Genomic DNA, 24,690 nt, shown 5'->3' on the forward strand with positions numbered 1-24,690 from the left:
TGGCAGTTTGGGCTGGACTGTTCCCAATGGGAGCAGGGCCAAGACGGGTTTGTATATGGCTAGGTCCAAACTGGGGTGGTGTGGTGAGCAGAAAATGATGAATTAAACCTAGATCTGTGACTGGTGGTGGATGTTTAATTTGTTCATCATTCCGTCCATCATTTGTTCTTTTTGCAAATGCAGGAGGCAAAAATGTGCATATCTGCTAAGATATGAGGCATTCTTGCTCTATCTCTGACCTGGCGCACTGTAGCTGCCCAACGCCAATGCACGCATCCTTGCACCATATGCAAGGCTGCCTGGGTTGCAGGCAGGATTGCTTTTGTGCAGGATGGCACACATTCCTGAATAAAACCAATCCTCTGTGGCTCTAATGTGTTGTGCAGAATGGAGCACATAAAGAAAGAGGAAAAAACGAGGAGAATTTAACATATTTCTCCTCGTTACTCCTCCCCTGGGAAGGCGCAGCATTTTAACACATTCCTAGGTTTACTGTTGCTAGTGAATCTGGGAATGGGCCAAAAACCATGGGTGGATGCGTGGGTACCTCCATGCTACACCTATGGAACGCCTTCCCAAAACAGAGCAATGTAAGGCAGCGATTTGTGCTGCCTTGCATTACTCTACATTTACTATGCCACACAGAACCATGCAAGGTGGCTCTGCGTGGCATAGTAAATCTCACTTAAGGGCTTGTGTTGCCCTTGCATCACCTTGCAAGCCCTTAGTAAATCTGGGCCACTGTCTCTCACATAAACTCACTCTCACCCACACACACAATATATACTTAAAAGCATTTTTTGCTTACCCCTGATGCCGGAGTTGGTCATATTCCAGCTAATTGCACTCCATTTTTTATTACGCCAATAGGAAATAATAATATATTATTCCCTATTTGTGTAATTAAAAAAATGACAGAAAACATGGAAAATGGAGCCTCAACTGATGTCTATAAGGACGAGTTGCTCCCGTGCTGCAGGCACTGATTTTGCATACATGCATATGTTATTCAGATTTCGGTAGAGCCTGTCAGTAGATTTTGTATTTTCTGCCACATTCACATTGGTTTCACCTCTTCTCCGTGTATGCTACGGCAGTTTTATGGGCGGCGCAGCATCAGAGCCTCTGTGAATTCCACTACAGCTTATTTGGAGACCGTGATCTCAACACCTTCATCAGTTGAAGGTGAGGGGCATATTTAGAGGGGGATTGCGCCACAGGAACATCACTTTTACCAACTTTTTTGTGGCACAATGCCCTGCTCGTTATTTACAGGCAGTGTGATTTAACTTCCACGTCACGTGACCGGCATTGCACGCCACAGATCGACCATGGCGGTGGATTGAGGAGATGTCGAACAAACTTGGACTAATGAGCAGCGACGGAATAACTAAAAACCCGTGGAAAATAGAAAAAGAAGTTATTGCCCCCTCGGATTTATTTGGAGTTGGGTCAGCATTTACTAGGGGGCGGCCTTTATAACAGCGGTAGAGGATATTCGGACAGGACATACTTTTTGGAATAAAGAAGCCCCCTACCCCCGTTTTTTCTCGAGTGTTGGAATAGTGCACTGAGAAAAGAACTGCGCCGTGTGTTGCCTTCATTTCGGTTGGAGTTCACTCATTACGATGGATCATTATTAGCCCTTGTCCTGATGAGGCCCGTAGTGAATGGGCTGAAACGCGTCGACACCCATGAAAAGACACCAGTATTAAAAATAGTTTACTTTGTGAAAATATATATTTAAAAAGAGTACAATAAGAAGATAGGTCAAAAGAATATAGACCGCGTCTGCTCTTTTGTTGATTTCTGGTTAGATCTTAATGCACAGGAATGCTTAGTTATACATGTTTATAGCATCCTTTATTTTCAAAAATAGGTGGGCTAACATGCTTTGAAAAAATAGGTGTGTATATATATATTTGTATTGAAATATTGTGTGTATATATATGTTGATTGTGTGATTGTACCTAAATATTGTTTGGAAAATTAATAAGTCGTTGTGGTACATAATTGTTCTAATTTTTCAAATCAAACACAAAAATAAAGCAGAAGTTGGAAATTGGTGTTTTGAGTTGGAACAGGGTATGGGTACATAAATGAGGCAAAATTCAGTTTCTTGGAAATGATTAATGGCATGCTGAATGAGATAATTTATATTGCTCTTTCATAAATAGATTTTGAGAATCAGACCAGAGGCATCGTTAGACTTTAGACTGTATTTACAAAGTGGCGTCAAGCTGCTTTTTGTGGCTTAACGCCACTTTGTAAGTATGGTACCCTTTCACGCAGTTGATAGGGACGTGCAAAGGGTGTTGCTAAGGCGTTCCACCGTAACACCCATCGCTTTTTGACACTGCCTCGGATTTACAAGGATGTGTAAATCTGAGGCAGCCCCAAAAACAAACACCTTGCAGTAGCAGCAAGGAGAAATACTTTAGATTTCTCCTTGTTTTTGCTTGTTCATTCTGCATCACACATAGAAAGTGCAAAATGTCATTAATAATTGTTTATGTGCAGGAAGGTACTCCTTCCTGCACATAAACAATCATTAAATAATGGCGATTTTCTACTACTATGGTGCTGCAGGAGGCAGCACACATAGAAGTATCACATTAGTATTATTGATTGTTTATGTGCAGGGAGGGACACCTTCCTGGACATAAATAATAATTCCATGCGAAGCTGCCACCATTGCCCTATGGCGCAAGGGTTTCTGTGTTGGTGCTAGGCAGCTATTTTTTAGAGTGCGCTATATTGTTGTAAATAAGGTGCAACCCTGCTTTTTGTAAACGTCAGAGCGCAGTGCTGCAAATGTTTCCGCAGCTTCTCCATTTCCTTGTAAATATGCCCCTTGTATCTCTCCAACTTTGGTCTTTGGGGCAATGGAGAGGAGATCATTACTTTGAAAAACTAGAAGATTTACTCTTATGGCTAAGAGGTAAATCTGGCATTGAGTTTGGGGCCAGCTGAAGGTAGTGATTTCATGACCTGTGGATCTCTGACATGGTCATGTTCAGACACAAGCATTTCTCCTTCATCCATCGTCAGATGAGGTCCTCACATGTAGGCCTCAACTACAAGTGCCCCATTGAATTGCATAATGTGCTGTATTTCCGCACATAGTGCATTGATGAATTGTGTGGATTTTTTCACAGCTGGTAGTTACCGAATGCATCAAGGCCATAGTGAGGTGCCTGCACTTTTATTGCCCCATCGCCAGCCGGAGAGGGATTGAAGTTTTATCAAGATACTACTCAAAGAGTAGAATTATAAAATAGTAAATGCACACTAGAGCAAATGCCACCCCATGCAGGGTGAATTTACATGTAAACCCTAAATATTTGTTATTCTTTATTTGATTAATTCAGCTGACTTTTTTTTGTATCTTTTTCAGGTTCTGTCTCAGGACATTCATCTCTATTTCCTATGGTCTCCTGTCTTACCAGCTGTCTAGGACGTAAGAATCAGTCACTGAGCTCCAACTACCTGCAAGCTGCAGTGAAGAGAGCAGTCTTTGGACCCAGCCACCAGATGCTGCTTTCAGGACTCTGCATCTTCTTTCTTGGTTCCCCTGCCCTATAAATGTCCCAACGAAGCTGCAGTGGATATTACAGCTTGCCCTCTCGCTACAGCCCGAATGGGGGCTTCCAATATGGGTCGGACTCTGGCAGGCAGTCCCCCCTCTGGACTACGAGGGATCTGGGGTGCAGCAGAGTGGCACCTGAGATATCAAGACCCTTTGTGCTATCGGAGCTGGAGAGGAATTCCGAGGAGTGTTATAGCTCCCCCAGATACTCCGCCCGAACCGAGGTAAGCAAGGATGCATTGAAACTGACGCTGCGGTCATTGGATCTCCAGGTGGGTCGTTGTATGGTCATTCCAGGCTCCCCATGCATGCTCTAAATTAGAGGTGTCCTCCTGGACTTACAGGAGGAGACACGCCGCCTCCAAAGAGACATGTAGGTGATCCCAGGGGGTTGGTGTCACTGGGGAGCTTGTACCATCCTTAGCAGGGGATCCACAATTCATAGAAAATGGAGGCACCCGGACACCACCACTTCATCACTAAGAAAGCAAAAGAAAGGTCTTAGGCAGATCAGTTGGTGGTGGACTCCAGCAGTTCCACCACCCTCTTCAAGGTAAGTTTCTCTCCCGAGAACCCTCCCCTAAAACATTAGAAAGAGAGGCACAAGAGTGGGTGTAGCGAGGACGCAGGATTGTTGTTTGGTATTGCCTAGAGACAGCTTTAACTATCTGTTTACGAAAACCTGTCGCTCTGTTACACTGAAATATGTACAGATATTAGGCTTTCGCTCCGTCTCTAGCTCTGGATTGGATGACTTTCTTGTCTATCTCATTTCCCCGTTTCTTATTTAATGGCTTTCCTCCTCATTCTTTGTTTGTCCCGCCTCTGAGCATTTCTTCTTTATTATTTTGCTGTTGAATGACTTGTGACCGACTTCACTGTTTATATTCAGGGAACTACTTTCCTTATCTTCTAGCATATCCTGAGTGTGCATGTATTTTCGTGCTCTTCCCTCTCCTGTGTGGTGCTTCAACTTTCACTCCATTGCCCCAGAACTCTTTGTAGTACTCTCTGCCTCCACCCCCACTCCACTCACAGGTTAATTCTTGCTTCCCGAATCCCTTCCCATACCACAGATTGTTTTTGTATTGTATTCCTCTTGTTGTTCCCCCACCTCTCCTTGCTTCCTTCTAGCACTCACTCATGTCGTTAATTTTTCCCCTCACCCCGCCCCTCCATTGTTCCTGTACCCCACAACGAAACGCAAACCAATTATTCAATCGTCCTCTCACTCAGGAGGATTTACCAATTAGCACCAACCACCATCAATAAAACGGGAATACCTCACACACCAGGTGTGCGAAGTCCTTCTCCATTTTGGATGCAATATTTGCACTTTTATTGCCCCATCGCCAGCCGGAGAGGGATTGAAGTTTTATCAAGATACAACTCAAAGAGTAGAATTCCAGTTTTTTCCAGCTTCCACATTCCAGTTTTTATTTATTTATTTCACTTTATGGCTTTATTATCAGTGGCAGTACGACTTTATTGTACCTTTTCATGGCAGTGCTAATGATGACTGGGTGACAAGGACAAGGGAAGCTGGACATCAAATTACTATAAACTATGCATCTATCGTTCATGGTCTGAACTATTGTTAATATCCCCAAATCTGGAGCCTAGGCCTAGAACTAGGCCTAGAAGTGGAAATTTGTATATTATGCAGGCCCCTTTTTTTGATAAGTACTCCTAGTAAGCACTGTTTGATGGATGCTTCTACTCACATTGCCGTAGCTGTGCGGAGCACCTGGATCACTTGTTGCCAATATGGTTGTAGGCGGACACAGTTCCAGATCATATGAATAAATGTGGCGGGGTCCATACCTCATCTGGGGTCTGCCGAGGAGCACCCAGGAGTTAAGCGTACCAATCTCTGAGGCGTCAGGTATGTGCAGTGCATGTTGAACTAAGTGAGTTTGAACCTTGCATTGTGGGCTACCTCGCGGACCTGTGTAAACTCCCTTGTCCATTCGCCTTCGGTGAGCGGAGATGGTAAGTCCGCTGTCCATCTGTCTTTTACCATGGCTGATGTCTCAACCATGTGATCTTCTTTTAGAACTTTACATATGCATGAAATTAGCCCTCTAGTGGACCCCGTGTCAAGTAACAATACTAATGCGTGGGACTCTTTCGGCTCATCTGGAAATGAGGTCCATATTTCGCGAACCCTGCGTCATATTTTCGCATATTGTAAGAAGTGACTGCCGGCACTTGGGACCTCTCTCTTGCCTCGTCGAGCGTCAAGAAGGTCCCATTCGTATGCATGTCCCCAGCCGTTGTGCATCCCCCTTCATAATATCCATGACTAACTGGATTTGGTGGATACCTTGTGGCCATTGAAATGGGAGTGAGTTAGCACATGGAGCCGTGCAGATAACCAGAGTAACCGCTTGCTCCCAAGCTTCTGCTACCTGTCAGATTATATGCGGGCATTCCCCAGGGGTACGGGAGCCCATCATGAGATATCTCGGCAGTTGTGTCCTGTTGCCCCAGTCTGTCAGTATTGCTTTTTCTACATTGCGGCCCTCTGCACACCACTATGCCGCATATTACAGCAGTCCCGCAAGATAGTAAAGTCTGAAATCTGGGAGTCCCAGTCCCCCTAAATCCATATCTAACTTAAGTATTTAGAGTTTTACCCTGCTGCATCCTCTGGCCCACACCAATGAGATTAGGAGACTGTTCAGGGTGTCAAATCTGGATTTTGGAATGCTGCAAAAAGAGATTTGGAGTGCATAATGGTAACAGGGGAGCATTACCATCCTTGCCACGGCCACACATCCGACAACTGAGAGGGGGAGTCTGTCCAGAATCGAACAGACGCCTTCAGGCCCGTAATGACCACTCCAATATTGAATGCGTATTGCGATTTTTGCAGGTAAACTACTTGCATACCCAAATATAAAAAATGCTCTCTTTCCCAGCGGAACTCAACCTCGGGGAGGCCCAGCGCGTCTCCTCGCAAGAGAGCCGCCAGTGGGAATATAACTGACTTCCGGCGGTTAACACGCAAACCCTACATCAATCCAAAAGAGGATAACAGATCCAGAATATACCTTACATAAAGTTACATTATGATCTTCTTTGGATAATCTGAATGATAATATATCATGCTGGAAGTATGTGATATATTCTTTGTCCTTGAATAAGGGATGTGTGAGTCTTTCAAATATTGTCGATGCTGAAACGAAACCAAATAGCATCAGTTTATACATGAATGACTCATCAGGGCCATTTTTCCATGTGGCCTCATGTGAGTAGCAACCTTGTATCTAGTTCCACAAGGCTTTCACTAGTTTCTGCTATAATCTTTTGAAGCTATCTTTAGGGTGAACAGAAGAAGCATTCTCATTCATCACTGTAGCCGGTGAGGGTTTTCCTAGCTTTAGGTGCCTTCCTAGGATATAGTGACCCACTGAATCAATTTTATGGCCTGTTGCTGACTAGTGGACTTACATATCTCACGCCCTCAAATCCTCACTCCTGATGACTTAACCTTGTTTTGACTCCTAGGAAAATCTCATTGCTCTTTGAGCCCTTCAGTCTACATTCGGCGCTGCTTGCTGCTTGGTAGATGCTGATTCCTGTCAGCATTTTGGAGATGCTTTCAAAAGCTACTTGCCTTTCCACAGAGTACATAGCATATCCTGTCATACCTGTCTGTCATATCCTGGGGCTCCCCAGCGCTGACATCTTCAGTAGTGTCTAATCAACATCTATGGGAGACACTGGTTCTGAATGCAATTTCTACAAACCAGGCTAAATCTGTTACTGACTCTGGGTAGACCATTCTGTAGACCACCTGATGGCTCCCAAACTAGGAGTCTTCTCCGGCATGATCCTGAGATGGGCTATACTTGCTGAGTGTGCTTTTTCCGGCTCACAAGCTATCAGCACTCTGAGCGCTGCTTATCATTTTGGGGCAGTCAACTGAGACCTACAGAGACATGAGAGATAGAGATCTGTTTGTGGAGAGGGACTAGACTCTTCTGCTGATTTTGGGGAGAGTGCTTTCTTCTTGCATAGAGTGCAAACCTCACGTTAAAAAAATTGCTCTCTGGCATCTCCAAGGGAGGCGGTAATACCCTCACGCCTTAGATTAATACAATTAAAAATTCTGCACCGTTCATATTACACCAGAATTGTCTTACACAAGATGCATCGAATAGACCACCCCTTTTGTCTCAGAGGGTGTGGGGATGAAGGAACGTTCTACCACACGATCTGGGAATGTCCCAGAATAATAACATACTGGGCCCAGGTGCTGCGTACTATGTCTCAGGTGCAGGAGGTATCGCTTGTACCCACGCAGATGTTTGTTAAATATATGGGAACCCAATGATCTTACACGCTATGGGCAAACTTGGGTCACGCTTGGAATAATAATAGCGAAGAGGAACATAGCACAGAAGTGAGGCGGGGTGGAGGTGCCTTCCCTCTCAGCATGGAGCATAAACATGGATGAGGCTATGATAACTGAACGGGCAGTGTTTATTAATAGAGGATGCCCCAGAAAGTGGTCTAAAATGTAGGGAGCTTGGAATGATTACAGGGGGGATATTTGTGATCCACCTGCGGACAATGAAAGCGATGGCTCGGATGAGGATGAGGAATGATGGGTGGGGATGACTGGAGTGGTACTGACAGATAATCGGAGGGATAGAATTTGTATATTATTTGCAGAACTATACAATGATCTATTGAGAAATGTTCCAAAAATACCGTATATACGATTGATACAACTTGCTGATGTGATGAAAACAATAAAAATGTTTAAAAAAATAATAATTGCTCTCTTCCCAACGACCTTCTCAACTGGTGAAACCATAGTCTCTACTTTAAGTACCCACCTCACCTCCTCCAAAACATCAACCCAAAACATAACTCAAGTTAGTTGGATACAACTGGGTTCCTTAGGGCCTGATTGAGACGCTGGCAGGCGGTCCACCATCCATCAAGGTGGCGAAGGTCATGTTGGTGTTAACAGAAACTTAGTACAAGGGCCACCTCGAGGTCATCCTAAATCACATCCTTTCCAAGACCTTTAAAGCAAGCTTTGCTATCTGTTCTAACATAAGAGGACATGCAAACATCCTACTCTCTAAGGACTTTAGATGCACTACATTCAAAATAAAAAAACGTCTTTGAACATCTCACAGTGAAATGCAGAGCAGAGAACCTCCTGTGTGTCATTTTTCCATCAATTACTGACCTCCCCAAAATAATAATAACTTCCTATCTGATTTCAGTAAACACTGTGAATATATTTGCTCTATGTTAATCAGAGAAATAGGCCTGTAGGAGGTACAGTCTATCAAAGGTTTGCTGGTATGAATCCAACCACCATTGTGACTCCCCACCCCGCCACCCAGAAGGTCACCTTTGTGAGTGTTTAGTGCCTCCTGAAACATTGCCAGCAATGGTTCCACAAGAGTAGTAGCATTTTTCTTAAAAAACTCTAAGGGGAAACCATTTGGGCCAGGAGTTTTCCCACCACGGCCGTCCCCTCCGCGAGTGCCTCCTCGATATTGGAAGATTCCCCTCACCCTATCAGAGTTTTGCAGTTTGGACACATAGAAGTTTGTTAATGAGTGTGTTATTATTTTCTTCCTTTAGGGTGGGTATCTTACAATACAGCGTTCCATAGTCTATAGTAAGAAGTTAATGCTTCTCCAATGCCGGGTGACTTGGTGATCAGCCCTCATGGTGGGTCATGAATATGGGCTATTACTCTGCACTCAGTTTCCTGAGTGGCCAACCAGTATATTAACTTACAGATCTCGACTCCAAAATTATATAATTAGAGCTGTGGGACAGCCCATGATTTTTGGCAGAGTCGCTTAAGTTCTCCTGAAGGGACGTTTAAGCTGCCTCCAGTTTCCACTGAGTCTCTATATCTGTGCTCTCAGCAATATTGTGTTCCAAGTATACGATTGAAATTTCTTATTCCTTGTTTTCCCTGTCCCTTTCCCTTGCAAAATAATCTTGCCCCTGATGGTTTGCTTAAGTGCCTCTAACCCCAACATTGCTGTGGAGACAGAGGTTCTTTTTGTGCCCAGATATTCAACTATGTCTGCATGAACAAGATTGGGAAAAATGCCTGTATAAAAAGCCACCAAGGATTGAGAACCCATTGGCATTCTGTGTGCCCCACGGGTCTACTTATTGTTAGCTCAGCCGGGAAATTATCCGATAGACACCTGGGTAGTATTGTAGCACCTGTAACCCCTGGTTGTTCAACTGCCAGGATAAAGAAGGAGTCCAGTCTAGAATGAGACCTGTGTGCTCCAGAGCATAATGTGAATTTGTCAACTGTAGAATGCATCAGACTCCAGACATCGCTCATCTTCAATGCTCCTGCCCAACAAAGGAGCACAGTTTGTCAAATAGCAGACCCTGACCCTTTTGTGCCAACCAAGGCATCCATCGCGGAGTTAAAATCTGTGCCCATGAGCAACATACACATAGGGTCCGCCAAGCTCAATAAGTAAGAACTTGCATTGTACATTGTATTAGGGTGAGTGGATTATAAATGCCTACTAAAATCCAGGGGAACCACTCTACCTAACCAGAGACGACAGCCACATATCCCCCCAAAGCATCATTACCAAACTCAGTCACTGTCAATAGGAATGTTTGCGTAATAAAATCGCCACCCCCTGGAACCTGTTGTGAAGACAGAATGGAATACACTGGTAGATCTAAACCGTCCCACAAATCTGCATTGGGTACCCGACAAGTGCATCTTCTGGAAGAGGACCATGCAAGGTACTACTTTTTTAACGTTGTGCAAAACAGCCTACCTTTTAATCTTGTTGTTCAAGTAATTAACATTCCACAAAAGAACTTTAAACCTGAAGAATGTGCCTCTACCTACAAATAACAAGCCCCATGCCTGTTGTTTCATTCTGTGGGAGTCCCCATGTGTTGCAGCAGTTAAAAAAACTCCAAATTTATACCAAATTCCAAGTTCCCCCACCTCATACACCCCAACATGAAGCATCTGTTCCCCATAACAGTTCACTTGTGAACTTGTTGTAATGGCCCCATTGTCAAGTGTTACCATTGCAAAGTCAATTTTTCTACATACGCCAGTGTTAACCACCATGCAGGTGGCCAAAAATCGATGTACTGCAGCCACTATGCGCTTTTATGTGGTGAGCACCATGACTGCACCGTGCTGCGGACATTCTGTCATAGTCTAGGTCTATGATTACCAGCATTACTGGATCCGGAGTACACAGGAGAGTCGATGTGCTCTGTTTTTCACCTTTTCTAACCCAAATGGCTTCTTCTTCTGCGGTGTGTGGGCACCTCAGTCACAAGGGAGGAGGGCCCCCCACCTGAGCCAGAGTCACTATGTCTTCAGTCACCTTGTCCTTCACACACTCCCATGTCCTCTCAGGTGTTTCAAAGAAGTAGAACCATTCCTGGTGCAACACCTTAAGCTTAGCTGGATATAGCAACATGCATTGCAGCAGCATTGATCTCAGCTTTTTTACTCCACTTCATAGAAGCATGTTTTCAGTTGCTATGCTGCGCTTTTGGTTTGTAGTCTGGGAAGATTAATATCTTGAAGGACTCCGGGTTTATATCCTTGCTTTCCCTTACTATTCAAAGTACTGTGATGCAGTCAAGAAAGTTAAACAAATCTTAATGATTTGGACATGGCAGTGCTCTGGTGTCTGGGGGAGGGACCAAACATTGTGTGCCCTTTCCAGAATAAAGTGATTGTAGAGTTCTGTGTCTGGAATCCAGGTTCCAACCCATCCATAAGAAACTGTGTGGGCTAAGGGCCCTCCACTCCTTCAGGGAACCCCACTGGATGCAAGTTGTTGCATCTGCATCAGCCTTCCCCATACTTTACCCTCTTTTCTAATTTCTGAGCCATGTCCTTAAGTTCTTTACAGTCCATTGTAAGTGGAAAGAGTTCATCCTCGGCAGTGGATATACAATTTTCAGCCACCTTTGTACCCTTGGGCAGATTCTGAATATCCTGTCGTAACAAGGAAACCTCAATACCCACCTCTCAGATCATGTCCTCCAGAGTCTTTTGGGATGTCTTAATGGCTTACAAAATCATTTCTGGGGATACAATTTCAGTGGGTGGTTTCTGGGCACCGTCAGGGTTCTCACTTGACTAACCCACCACCCAACAGAAATCCAGATCTTCCACATAGTGTCCAGAAATAACCATAGCACAGCATGATTAACAGAAACTGGTTCCCCTTCCTCTGCCATTCATCATTAATAAAGTACTCATAGCATTCTAGGAAGATGGTGAGAATATACTTTAAAAGAAATGTTCAAACTGGCAGCCGAATTCACGCAACTGCCCAGAAAGAGGGAAGGGAATGGGATTGTTCAGTTTACATTGTTTTCTTGTTACGGGGATGTTGCATTTGGTCATGGGATGGATGTGATGCCGGTCAAGATAACAAGGGGTGGGAGAAAGGGCTTTTGTGGGGAAGGCACAGTCGGAGATATCTTCCCATTGGATCTGATTAAAAAAGGCAGTACAAATTTTGAAATTCCTTAGTTGGAATATCAGAGGTATGGCGGGGTTGGCTAAAAGACGCAGGGCTTACTCCTTTTTGAAACGGTACCGAGTGGGGTTTGCTGGATTACAGGAGACACATGCCTGGGGAGGCACCATTGATAATATTCATAAAAAATGGAGAGGGCAGATATATGCCACCTCTTGCTCATGATTTGCAAGGGGAGCAATGATCTGGGTGGCCCCCGGAAGCCAATTCCACTACAAGAGCTAGCCCTTATACAGAACTTGAAACCTGAGAAGTGCCCGGGTGGGGATGGGCTCCTGGCAGATTTTTATCAGAGATATGCTCCCTTACTGGTTGATCATTTACTGGAGGTATTTAACGAGGTACTAACTAGAAAAACTCTTCTACATACAATGTCGGAGGCAATTGTGCCCATGCTCCTTAAACCAGACAGGAACCCCCTGTTTGCAAGCTCTTATAGACCAATATCACTCATTAATGTAGACGCCAAAATATTGAGTGGGATTCTGGCTGCCCGGTTACTGCCCTATTTGTCACAAGTAATTCACCCGGACCAAGCCGGGTTTGTACTCAAACGAAACACCACACATAATTTACGGCGTCTGGCACACGTCTGGCATGCCCCAAGTCTGGAGTCCGAGGTATGGGCACTTGGACTGCTGGATATCAGACAGGCTTTCGACTCGGTGTAGTGGGATTATATGTGGGCAGTGTTAGCCAAACTGGGTGATGGGCAACCGTTTATCCAATGGATGCAAACCATATATAACGGACCTAACGTAAGGGTGCATGTGCGAGGACAGGTCTCTGAAAATGTTGGTGCCCTGTCCCCGCTCCTGTTCGCAATAGCGATGGAGCCAATGGGTATCACACTACGTTTAAAAATGGAGGGTTGGGGGATACGATTGAGGGAAACACTTCACGTGGTCTCTATGTATACGGACGATACACTGGTATACTTACATCGGCAGATAGAGGCCGTTCCAGCCGTTATTGAAGAACTAGATCGCTACGGTACATGGTCTGGCCTATGCCTTAACCCTGGGAAATCCAAATTGTTCCCCATGGGGAAATAATAGGGAAATTGGAGAATGAATTGCCTAACGTGGGAATGAGATGGGTTCCAGAGGGTGTGCGATATCTGGGCATCACGTTGACGCATTCAAGCACATCATACTTAGCTGATACTGATAATATAAGGAAGAGAATAGATGGGATTTAAAGGTCAGTTGCCTTCTGGAAGGGTCTCCCGCTATCCCTGATGGGGAGGATAGCATTAACTAAAATGGTTATCCTACTGAGATGCCTATAAGCCCTGCAGAATTCTTTATACTTGGTCCCACAGAAATTTTTTCACAGCTCGACAGCCTGATCGTGGAGTTACTCTGGGTCTAATTGGGAGATGGTTAGCCTGGCCACCATGCAGAGACGGTGGGAAATGGGGGGCTCTGGAGGTCCCTCACCTGCACTTTTACTATATAGCCACACAGTTGCAGCACGTTGTGCATTGGTTTGACGACCATGACAACTGGGAGAAGCGATTACTGGGGGGTACACATTATGATGGGGTCGAGGGTACCGGGATCTTTCCCGTGTGTCATCCGTCACTTTGTATCGACTAGGGAAACGGTGGTACAGAAAGTAGTCAGGAAAGCGCCATATGATCCCGAGGCTCCACTGTGGGTGGTGATTCCCTACAAACGGATAGAGCAGGTAATGAAGGTGACCACATGGCAAGAGGGTGGCTATCTGCTGATGGGGGCTTTGTATATTGAGGAGAGGTTCATAACCAGAGAAGAAGCAAATGACACCTTTCAATTAGGCAGGGGACAGTACTTGCAGTATGCTAAAATCTCAGCGGTAGCCAGGGAGTTGTGGCCGTCCTCTCCACAAGAGCCACAGATTACTCTGAATAGTACTCACCCTAGCAGGGTGGCGAAGGTTGATCTCACACATATACAGAGCGCTGCATGAGGATGTTTCCGCAGCTTCCCTTCCACTACAGGCAAAATGGGACAAAGCAATGGGCGAGTCCCTCATGGGAACACAATGGCAGAAACTGCCCGATGAGGTCAAACGAATAAGCTCCAACCCACGTTTTAAATTCATTCAATCTAATGTGGTGCACCAGGCATACCTTACTCCCTGAACACTGCATAAAATATATCCGGAACAAGCAGATACATGTCCCAGATGAAGGGGCCCGGATGCACACTTCATCCACATGTTGTGGGATTGCCCTGAGCTGCCGCCCTTTTGGGGAGGGATCATTGAGACCTTGCAGTCCGTCACAGAATGGAATATACCAGCTACCATCAAAAGGGTGGTGCTGGGATTACTACCCACAGCAAAAGCTAAGAAACTTACTAGAAGGTTTGTGCAACTGGGGCTCGTATTAGCAAAACGGTGAATCGCAATCTATTGACTGAGTCCAGACCCACCAGAGTATGGGAAATGGATTAAGGATACGATAGAGTAGGCAACTGCAGAGTCAGTGAGGATGAAAAAGGTTAGGAGGGATGATAAACTGGAGGACAACGTAAGGGAATGGCCCCTAATTATCTCTGATTTAATTAAAGCAAGGCATCCTCTAGCACAGGAAGGGCTTTCCCCACACCCCACCCGGGATTAAATGGGCTAGTTGCCCCTACGAGAAGCCCCTCGCACAACAGAGATTGTACAGATGGTTGAGGCATCTAATTGTTCAGAGGGTCTCCGTACCCGGAAGTGACTGTCGCTACCCATGACCAAAGGGGAGGAGGGTTAGGGAGGGAAGGGGGATAAGTTTATAAATAATGTTACCTTTACAGGATAAAAGTGATTCCAGCACAACAAATAGGTGGTTTTTCTGAATAAAAGTTGCAGCGCGACTACAGTCTATGTTCCAGGGACATGTATCCAGATTATTTGAACTATGAATACTGTACCACTTGTAAATGTCTGATTTGTGAAGTATTGATCTCATGGAATATTAATAAAACATTTAAAAAAACGAACAAAGAAATGTACAAATCAGAATCTACAGAGAGAGAATACCCCAACAATGGCAGATTCAGAATTCTCTTGTTCAAAACTCATTACATCTGAACACTTTGTTGTTCCACCTTCTGCATTGTTATCTGACCTAGGTTCCAGATACAACACTTCTCTGTCACTTTAGTATGAAAAGTAGAGGCCGAAATATGACTTTTAGTACTATGTACAAAACAGACAAACATTGGTATGGTGCCACTAACAGTTTTCCATTTCATGTCACTTGCAGGTCCTGTCACGGCCTTCCACCGGATATTCAGAGCCTGATTACATGAATCATAACTGGCGGGAATACCGGAGAGGGTCCACCAGCCCACAACAGTTCGATCGGTCAAGATCTGTGAGCCCAATGCGTGGGATTCACTCCTTAGAGACTGGAAGGTACATCCATGCCTAATCATGCGGCCATCACAGGTGTGAGAGATGTATAAGAGGTTATACCCAGGAGTGGTGTGTGAGGAAATAATCAATGTGAGTTCCCTCACAAGGAACTAAAGAATAATGAATGAAGAAAGGATAAGTGGGAGTCTCGCAGCCGTAATTAGACAGTGTTGAGTGAGAAATGAATGATTGGGAGTCTAAGCAGCAACTAGAGCGTGGTGAAAGAGGAAGGATAAGTAGGAGTTTTAAAGCAGTAACTATAGAGTGGTGAATGAGGAAGGAATCAACAGAAGTCTTCCAGTGTTAATTAGAGAGGGATGAATGAGGAAGAGATCAGTGGGAGTCTCTCAACGGTAAGTTGAGGGTAGTGAATCAATCAATCGATCAGGGATTTATATGGCGCACTACTCACCCGTGAGTGTCTCAAGGCACTGGGGGTGGGGGGAGGGAGGTCCGGATCAGTCGAAGAGCCAGATCTTGAGGTCCTTCCTGAAGGTGTGCAGGGTTGGAGAGCATCTGATGTTCACTGGGGAGCTCGTTCCAGGTCTTGGCAGTATTGTAGGAGAAGGCTCTCCCACCTGTTCTACTTCTGTAGATGCGGGGGACCTCTGCCAGGGCGCGGTCGGCAGAGCGAAGGTTCCTCTTGGGTACGTAGAAGGATAAAGTCCTGCAGTAACTAGTGAGCGGTAACTGAGTAATGGATCAGCTGACATCTCCAAGCAGTAACTAGAGAGTGGTGAATGGCATTAAGTTACGTTACCGATATTTGTTAAGCGCAGAATCATCAGTCGGTTTCTTGGCGCTGCGGTGGGGTCTAGTACATTATATTACTGTTGAGCAAGGCATTAATTGTATACCTGTCTGAATAATCAGGTTTTCAAACGTTTTCTAAATTTCATATAGCATGGGGCTGTCCTGATCTCAAGGTGGAAAGAGTTCCAGATGTTAGGTGCGATGACTGAGAACCTGGAGCTGCCCTTTCTCTTCTTTTTGAACTTAGGTGCCATCAGATTGTTCATGAAAGCAGACCACAATATACGTTTTGGGGTATACTTCTGGATTCAGTATGTGATAAATACGGGGCTTTCATCATTAAGAGTTTTGTAGACAATGCAACCGGTTTAAAAAATATGCTTTTGTGCCACAGGCAGCCAGTGGAGATCTTTAATCAAGGGGGTGATATGGCACTGTCTAAGTTGTCAATGTATTAATTGGACGGCCTGATTCTGGACATTTTGAAGCCTATGGAGGAGGCCTTTAGGAAGGCTCACACACAGGGAGTTGACGTAGTCTATTCTAGAGGGAACTAGTGTAATAACAGCTGAAGTAAAAGCCTCAGGTCAAAGAAAGTTTGCAATTTTCCTGATTCTACCGAGCAGTAGAACACATAAGGAGATCACAGCTCCGAGTTGGGGCTTCATAGAGAGTTCATCATCAATAAGCACCCCAAGACTTTTTACTGATTTTTTGGGGGAAGTCCGGGGGCTCCCATCATGGGAGGCCAGAAGGATGCAGTCTGGTAATCAAGATTGCTTTTGGTGATGATGATTTCTGTTTTGTCCAAGTTTAATTTGAGATGGTTGCTGTTCATCCAATCGCAGATGAAAAGCATCACGTTTTGGAAGATTTCTTTTGATTCAGGAGAGTTGTCAATACTAAAAAGTAGTTGCATGTCATCCGCATAGTTGTTGATTGTACAGTTCCTATTTTTGAGTGCGCGAACAGCATGTATAAAATCAAAAGATGTGGAGAGAGAGAGGATCTCTGTGGGACTCCACAATCTAGATGGACTTTAGATGATCTGAACGGGGTCAGAAGGAAAGATTGTGAACGGTCCTTTAGGAAGGAAGTAATCCAGTCAAGTGACGGGCCCCACAACCCCAATGAGTAAGGATCAGTGGGAGTCTCCCAGCAGTAACTAAAGATAATCTAATGAGGAAAGCATCAATAGAAGTCTCTCAGCAGTAGCTAGAGAGTGGTGAATGAGGAAGTCATCCATGGGAGTCTCAAAGCAGCAACTAGGGAGTATGGAATGAGGAAGGGATCCGTGAGAGTCTCTTATAGTAGCTAGAGACTGTAGAATGAGGAAGGAATCAGTCTCCCTGCAGTAACTAGAGAGTAGAGAATGAGGAAGGGTTCAGTGCGAGTTTCCTATAGTAACTGAAGAGCGGTGAATGAGGAAGTGATCCATGTGAGTCTCAAAGTGCCAACTAAGGAGTAGGGAATGTGGAATGGATCAGTCAAGGGCTACCTTCAGCAACTAGAGAGTTACAAATGAAGAAGGGACCAGTAGGAGTCTCACAACAATAACAACAGAGTAGCATATGAGGTGTGGATCAGTGGGCGTCTCCCTGCAGTAACTGGAGAGAGGCAATGAAGGACTGATCAATGGGTGTCTCCCAGCAGAAACTAGAGAGTGGAGAATGAGGAAGGGATCACTGAGTGCTTCACGGCAGTAAAATGAGAGTTGAGAATGAGGAAGGGATCAGTGGGAGTCTTTTACAGTAACTAGCAAGTGATGTATGAAGAAGGGATTAGTGAGAATCTCCAAGCAGTGACTTCAATCAAACTACACTCAAGTTTCAGTTGAATTTGAAGTCTTGAATTCTAAGCCTCTGCTGCCTTTGCCTTCTGGATACTCTAGAATGGGCATGCTTCCAACACTCTCCCTGGTCTCGTCCTTTCCATGCAAACCTGGATCCTTTTTGTTGCAGCTTTCTCATGAATGGAGCTGATTCGGATCGTAAAAGTCCCAGCCCCCCAACCAGGAGGAGGCACTCTCTGTCTCGTCTCCCACATTGTTCCATGGAGGATCTATGCTTCCAACCATCATTGTCATACAAGGGACGTAGCGGGTCCGAACTAGACCTACGAGCATCTTTATCAGAGAGCACCCAGAAGAGGGCCGACCTGGTTGATCGACTCCGAGGGGCTTATGAAAAGCTGGAGGGACAATCTGGAGAGCTTGCCAAGCGTGACAAGGAGCTAGAGTTGAACCGGGCCAAGATGGAGCTTCTAGCCTTGAAGCAGAAGGTAAGGCAGTCTCTTAATCTGGGACACTCTGCTGAGTTTTTACATATACTTTATGCTTAGTAAATCACACAGTTAAGTTGAAGTAAGTTGTACTGCATGAAATCATCTATGCACTATTGTTAAATGGCATTGTTCTTTCACAGGTTATGGAAAGATGCAATTGATTAATTCTGATGGAAATGGGATATTCATCTATATTTCGTGTCTGCAATTAATACACACTTCATGAGACAGATTGTAAGTGGTAGGCTCACAGGTCATTTTTAAAGCTACAGATCAGGCGCTGTGCCTGCAGCGTAGAGTAGGTTTTCTTGTATCCAACCTAGTGTGCCCTAACCCTGCTTTTGGCTCACTGAGTGTAGTGCAGAATACAGTCCTGAGTTTCTCATCTGACTCTCCCAAAACAGATGCCAATTCCAGTTTATTGAGATCCAGATTTAAGTAAGGCAAGTAAAGTTAAGAAGTTAACTTTACTCAGAACCATACTGAGACCTCTGCTTCTATCACACAGGCCATCCACTAAGCAACTTTGAATGGTCACCTTACAGGTAAACAATCCTTTTGTGTCATAATTTGGGGGGGTTCATTCAGGTAATATTTGAAATAAACAGAATATGTAGAATAAATAAAGAAATAGAAAATAATCTGATGAAGGTTGCATAAGGAAGAACATAAATTGGGTTTTGAAAAAACAACTCACTTATACAGAACTAAGATGTTAAATTAAAATTAAATTCATTTATCCGTGCCCACCATATGAACTCATTCACACTGAATGGGACTGATTAATAAAAAGAATTGAGATTAGGTTACTGAAAGTTTCAAAAGTTTCATTAAAAAGAGAAGAAGTGGATAACGTATGCTGTAAGGCAAGAGGAAGTTTAGCATGCAGTTGTTTCTGGTAAGTTAATCGAGAGAAAACACTCTACGTCACTTTGTAGAAAAAGGGTCAGGCAGATCAGGTCGATTACCCCTTTTCAAGGTTTGCCCGGCGTTAACCGCCTCTCACCCAACTCACGGTTACCAAATAAAGAGGCAGGCGCTGGAGACTGGAAGGCGAGAAACAGGAGTTTATTCCGACGGAGCAGAACACGTCAAATCAGACAACAGGGTATCTTCTCGAGGTGCTCTAAACGCATCCTTGAGGCCTGGCCTCTTATACACAGGTTTATTGCTTTATTACATGAAACACATTCTTGTTAATACTTTGATGTACGGAAAAGACATCCTCGGAATCCTCACTTTGGGCCTGTTCCCACACACATTTACAGTAGAAGTCCCCACCCCGGTCACAGTAGGTGATGACTATCGCACACCAGGACATTCCGCCGATTCCCGGAATGTGTGTCTGATTGGATCTCATGGGGTGAGGGGTGCTTTGATCAGTCAGAGATCCTTTGAATCGGGGCAGCTGCTTACTGTAAGGGGGCCAATAAATGGTATCCGCAGGGCTAGGTGGTGCCCTGGGAACGGGCAGGAAGATTGGGCACAGAGGAAAGGGGGTTCATCAAAAGGATGGGGAGGTGTTGGCTGGGAACGGAATGCATTTCCGAGGCAGAGTAGCGCTGGAGGGGAGTTTTATGGTTCAGGTATGAGAGAGCGGGGGCTATCAGCGCGCGGGGGATGCTTGCGAGGTCAGAGGGAGAGATGCGCCGCTAGCTAGCGGCGCTGGGCAGGGAGACCATGGTTTTCAAAATGGCTGCCATTTACGCGCACGAAGGGGCCTAAAAAGGGACAAGATGGTGTGGCCAATGTTTCATGATTTTCACTTTACGCTCAACAGTGGCTATGGTGAACATAAATGAACGCCGCTTATGTATACCGATTTTAGTCATTTTCCATAGTCCCCAGTTTTTATCATAAGTTAGGTCATTTCTGTTCTTGTCTGAGGTAAGGACGTACAAGCTGACATTTAGTAATACTAATAAGGGAAGTATGTGGCTGGGCTGTCTATTGAGGTCTTTGGTAGCCCATATGCATTACCGGCAGATGGAAATAGTCCTGCCATCAATGCTGACAGAATCGTACACAACCATATGTAGTCAATGCGATAGGCGAGGAGGTAATGCATACAAAATTACATTAGCTGCGTCATACGTTAGACCTTGGAGACGGGGACATTATTTAGACGATGTAGGAAATTCGTTCGAATACAAACATGATGTCATACAAAAAATGTTCTGGCAGAATAAGGGCTATTATCACTTGAGGTCTGAACTCCTTGGAGATCAAAACTAGACAGCATGTTCATATGCATAACTGGTGTTCTACAATCATCAAGATACAGAGTTAACACCTTCTTGGTTATTCATGTACAGTTGGAAATGACCGATGTAATGTTTCGAAAGCTCAATTGGGTGATAATTAATACAAGTGGTTGGGAGAGGAATTCAAATTAATACAAGTGTCATTCAAGGGGTGGCAATGTTCAAAAAGGGTTCGTCTTTCCAGTGTCCTTTTTTTTTTGGTGAGCCATCACTGGTAGGCTCTCATTGTTTTTTCTTCTTTCGTTGGCACTGTTGTGCACCGGCGGTGGAGCTACACGTCCAGCTCGGATTCAGATTTTGTGTTGCAGGGTGTGGCCACTCTTTGCTCTCGGACCACAGTTCTGGTTGTCCTGTTCCCTAACTAATCTATCATAGGTACCTTAGGCGGGGTACCCGCATTCCGTTCTTCTTTCGTGACAAACCCTACTCTATCTTTGTGCTGTGCTTCTTCTTCAAGTCAAGTTCAAAGAAAAACTCCGTATGGAAAAAGGGTGAGATGGGGGCGTGCTTTGGGAGGCCGAGGGAAGAGAGGGCGGAGTGGGATCAGATCTGAAACGGACCAAGGAGGGCAGAAACTTCGAGCAAGTGGGCTCATCAATCGGGCACAATGGGCTGTGACTTTCGGCACGAGCTCATCAACACGCAGGGGCTTCTGGACAGCCCTTCTCTCCTTCACTTTCCACGTTTGGGAATGGTGCCTCGTCCCGCAACTCTTTGCTCTGTGGCTCCACCTTGGTCGAGGTTATAGATATTCCCCGATCTGCAGCCAGGCTGTGCGTCACGTCCAGCCCCTCTCCTCCTCCGACTGCACGTTATCCTTAAATGAGCGTAAAAAAACAATTTTTAGAGAATTGGCAGGGGAAGACGTTTACACACTTTAATTTCTCTCCCAACCCCAAGTAGTTGGGGAAACGTTTATCGGTCATGATAGGGTGGAGGTTTATTTATCCTTACGATGGGGTATGCTGTTAATTCATAAATCATTGCTATGGTGTAGGTTTGCGAGCAGTTCTACGAATTTCCATAATCATGTCTGTTAGGTGTTGATTCCTGTTACATTCGTAAGCGTGGCAAGGAGTCTGGTGTCTATCAATTACATGGTCTATTAAATTCAAACCGGCTCCTCCGGTAGGGACTCGCCTTTTTAAAACAAATCCTGTTGAGCTATATTTTTCTTCAGGGTCTGCTAATGTTATGAGAAAGTGTGAGGGGCTACTATCATGGGCTTATAGGCACCTTTTTCCAGGGAAGGACATACGTTAAGCACTTTTCTTTTCTGAAAGCAACGGCTAACTTTGATCAGTTTTAGACGATTTGTTTTTGAAAAAGGTCATCAGCTACAGTCTTTTAAGATTTTCTGGGACGGCTGGTACAGAACTGGGACCATTCTGGAAAATCGGGGACGTTTCGGACATTCTACTTTTGGGCAATGGGCGGTGGTAATCTGAATGAGGAAGGTGGGGTTACTAAAGCACTAAAACAAAAAAAGAAAAGCCACTGACATATAGTTCCCTTTTAAGGGTCAGATTAGGGGACATCAGTCGTCTTACCTGTCCTTTCTTTCTCAGCCAATTAAGTTTCAGCATTTTACAGAAAGGAGAGGCAGTAATATGGCAAAATACGATCGTTTTGTTTCTGTCAATTTGTTCAAACACTGTCGTGTCTAAAAGCCAATTATTCCTGTACCGGCGAGGTACAGTGTCGTCATTTATTCAAAAGGGAGCAAGGGAGCCCTCAGAGGGAGAGAGCGTCGTGCGCACAAAATAGGCTATTAGTACACGTACAACATAAAAAGAGAGAGAGAGAGAGAGAGAGAGAAACGTATATAGTGCACACACATATAGATCTGTACGGGTCAGTTTCATGTATAAAACACAAGCTGAGGGAAAACATAAATTCATAGGTTACGTATACACAAATGCCAGATAGGGTGAGACAGTACATACATCAAGTGCGAAAACCTTAAGACAAAACGCAGAGCTATTTTGGGCAAAAGGACTTTTTCATGCGTGTTGCGCATTCTCAGTATTCCATTTAATTCATTTGGGGGTCGAGCTCTTTATTCTCCTTCCTTCCTGATAGTGGACAATTTTTGTTGGTAACCTCGTTTTTGAAAATACCTACTCCCTCTTAGTTGGTCGGACACTAGTCCAATCGTGCTTATACTCACGGTGGGGTCTTCCAACATCTAGCAAGTGACGGTCCAAGCTGAGGTAAAGGAGGGGCGTTTGTCGGACGTGCGATGGTGCAATTCTGACTTTTCTATGAGGGTGGAAGAAGAGGGGGTAAATCTAAAACATGACAATATCCCTAATTTCTGGGCTGAGGGGGGGGATTTTGGATGAACCACAACACGGGGTATCCTTAACTTTTCTCATCTAGTCCGCACATTAAGTTGACTCACTGGTGCGCGTCATTTAGGGCGTTCATTTGGGATATCGGTTGGGGTTGGGTTCGTCGTACTGAAATAGGCCTTCAAGTTTCTGGCATAGGCCACTCCCCCAGTCGTCAGCTCCAGAGAGAGTCGTTCCTAAGTAAGGAAAGTGCTATATCTTTATTCGTTTTTCACATGCAGGTACCATGTTCGGGCTTAATTTTCCTATCCCATTGACCGTTCGATCAACACCTTAGTCATACAAAAAGGCATTCGTCCGTTAACCCAGATGTGCGCCACACATAAGCATTCATACGACACAAATCGGGGCCCACGCGCACATTCACACCATACAATTCTTCTTCTTTCTGCGTGGAACACGGTGCATTCTGGGTCTTCTCCATACTTTAGCTGAAATTCCGATATTAACCTGCAGAGAAAGAGAAAAAAAAGGGGGGGGACGACAGCGTTCAAAGCACATCAGCGCGCAAAAACACGAAAATGTTTTTACCTACCACGTACCTAACTTATCTTCTTTGGGATGCAGTACCTCGCCTCTCGGCCTTGAAGCCCAGAGGAACTGGTCTATTGTCCTATTCATAGATATATCTAAATATCAGGATCTTTTACCTATTGTTTATGCTGCAGAAATGTAAAACACGACAGATCCTGACTATTCCTTTCGCATTATTTCTATGTACCATGTCTTTCTAATTTTTCATGACCAAAATTGCTTCATTTATCTTGTCCCTTTCTTTATTCGAGAACCTACCAATCTAAATGACTGTTATGAGGCTAGTTCCATATATTTATTTGTGAGGATGTCAGCATTCAAATACGGGCCTCCAACCATGTAGGCCAGCCACGGGGCAGACGGGAAACGCATGAGGTAAGGAGACATTACACTGTAGTATAGAAGTAAGCAAAGGACGAGCCATTTAATTGAAAAACTAAACGCGACTAACGGTTGCAGGACCGGTGAAGGTTTATTTTATAGTTGGAAATATAACAGGATCAGTTACAATAAAATCGTCCATATGTACACCAAGGGCATGTATCATCAGTAACATCATTTCGGAGCTTTAATCATACAAAAATGACAAAGAAAACACATCAATAGGGTTGTTCGCATGTTCAGTCCGCACCCTTTCCCGCCCGCCACGTGTACAAAGACAGCGTACATATCCCACAACATCAAGGTTTAGGCAACTAGAACGTCATAAGGAATTGCGAGTCCCGCCCATACTGGCGCCATTTTGGTCGAGGCCGGGCGGGCCCAGAGCATATTCCAAATGCTTCCAATAACAAGTGGTCGGACCAGAATCCCTTTCGGTAGTTCAAAAGATTCCGTTAGTGCCAGCAGAGAGGGCAGGTGGTCGTGGACTGCGGCTTAAAGGCGAGGAAGGCAAAATCTTCCCTACCGGGTCACGCTGAGGTCCCACCGGAGCTGATCGAGTTGGCAGTCTACAGTGTCTCTTAGTAATTCGG

At 44.8% G+C, this 24,690-nt stretch overlaps 1 protein-coding gene across 2 annotated transcripts in view; it reads left to right on the top strand.

Moving 5' to 3' along the window:
• Positions 1–24,690, top strand: part of LOC144826621 (uncharacterized) — a 280,323-nt gene that overhangs the window by 45,858 nt on the left and 209,775 nt on the right. For both annotated transcript variants that reach the window (XM_078685143.1, XM_078685144.1), the window contains exons 2-4: positions 3,398–3,813; positions 15,377–15,528; positions 18,243–18,561. In XM_078685143.1, the coding sequence (XP_078541269.1) occupies positions 3,586–3,813; positions 15,377–15,528; positions 18,243–18,561 (699 nt within the window). In that variant the 5' untranslated portion in view covers positions 3,398–3,585. The remainder of the gene's footprint in view (positions 1–3,397; positions 3,814–15,376; positions 15,529–18,242; positions 18,562–24,690) is intronic.

The sequence above is a fragment of the Lissotriton helveticus genome, chromosome 3_2, assembly GCF_964261635.1.
Source record: "Lissotriton helveticus chromosome 3_2, aLisHel1.1, whole genome shotgun sequence".
Lineage (NCBI taxonomy): Eukaryota > Metazoa > Chordata > Amphibia > Caudata > Salamandridae > Lissotriton > Lissotriton helveticus.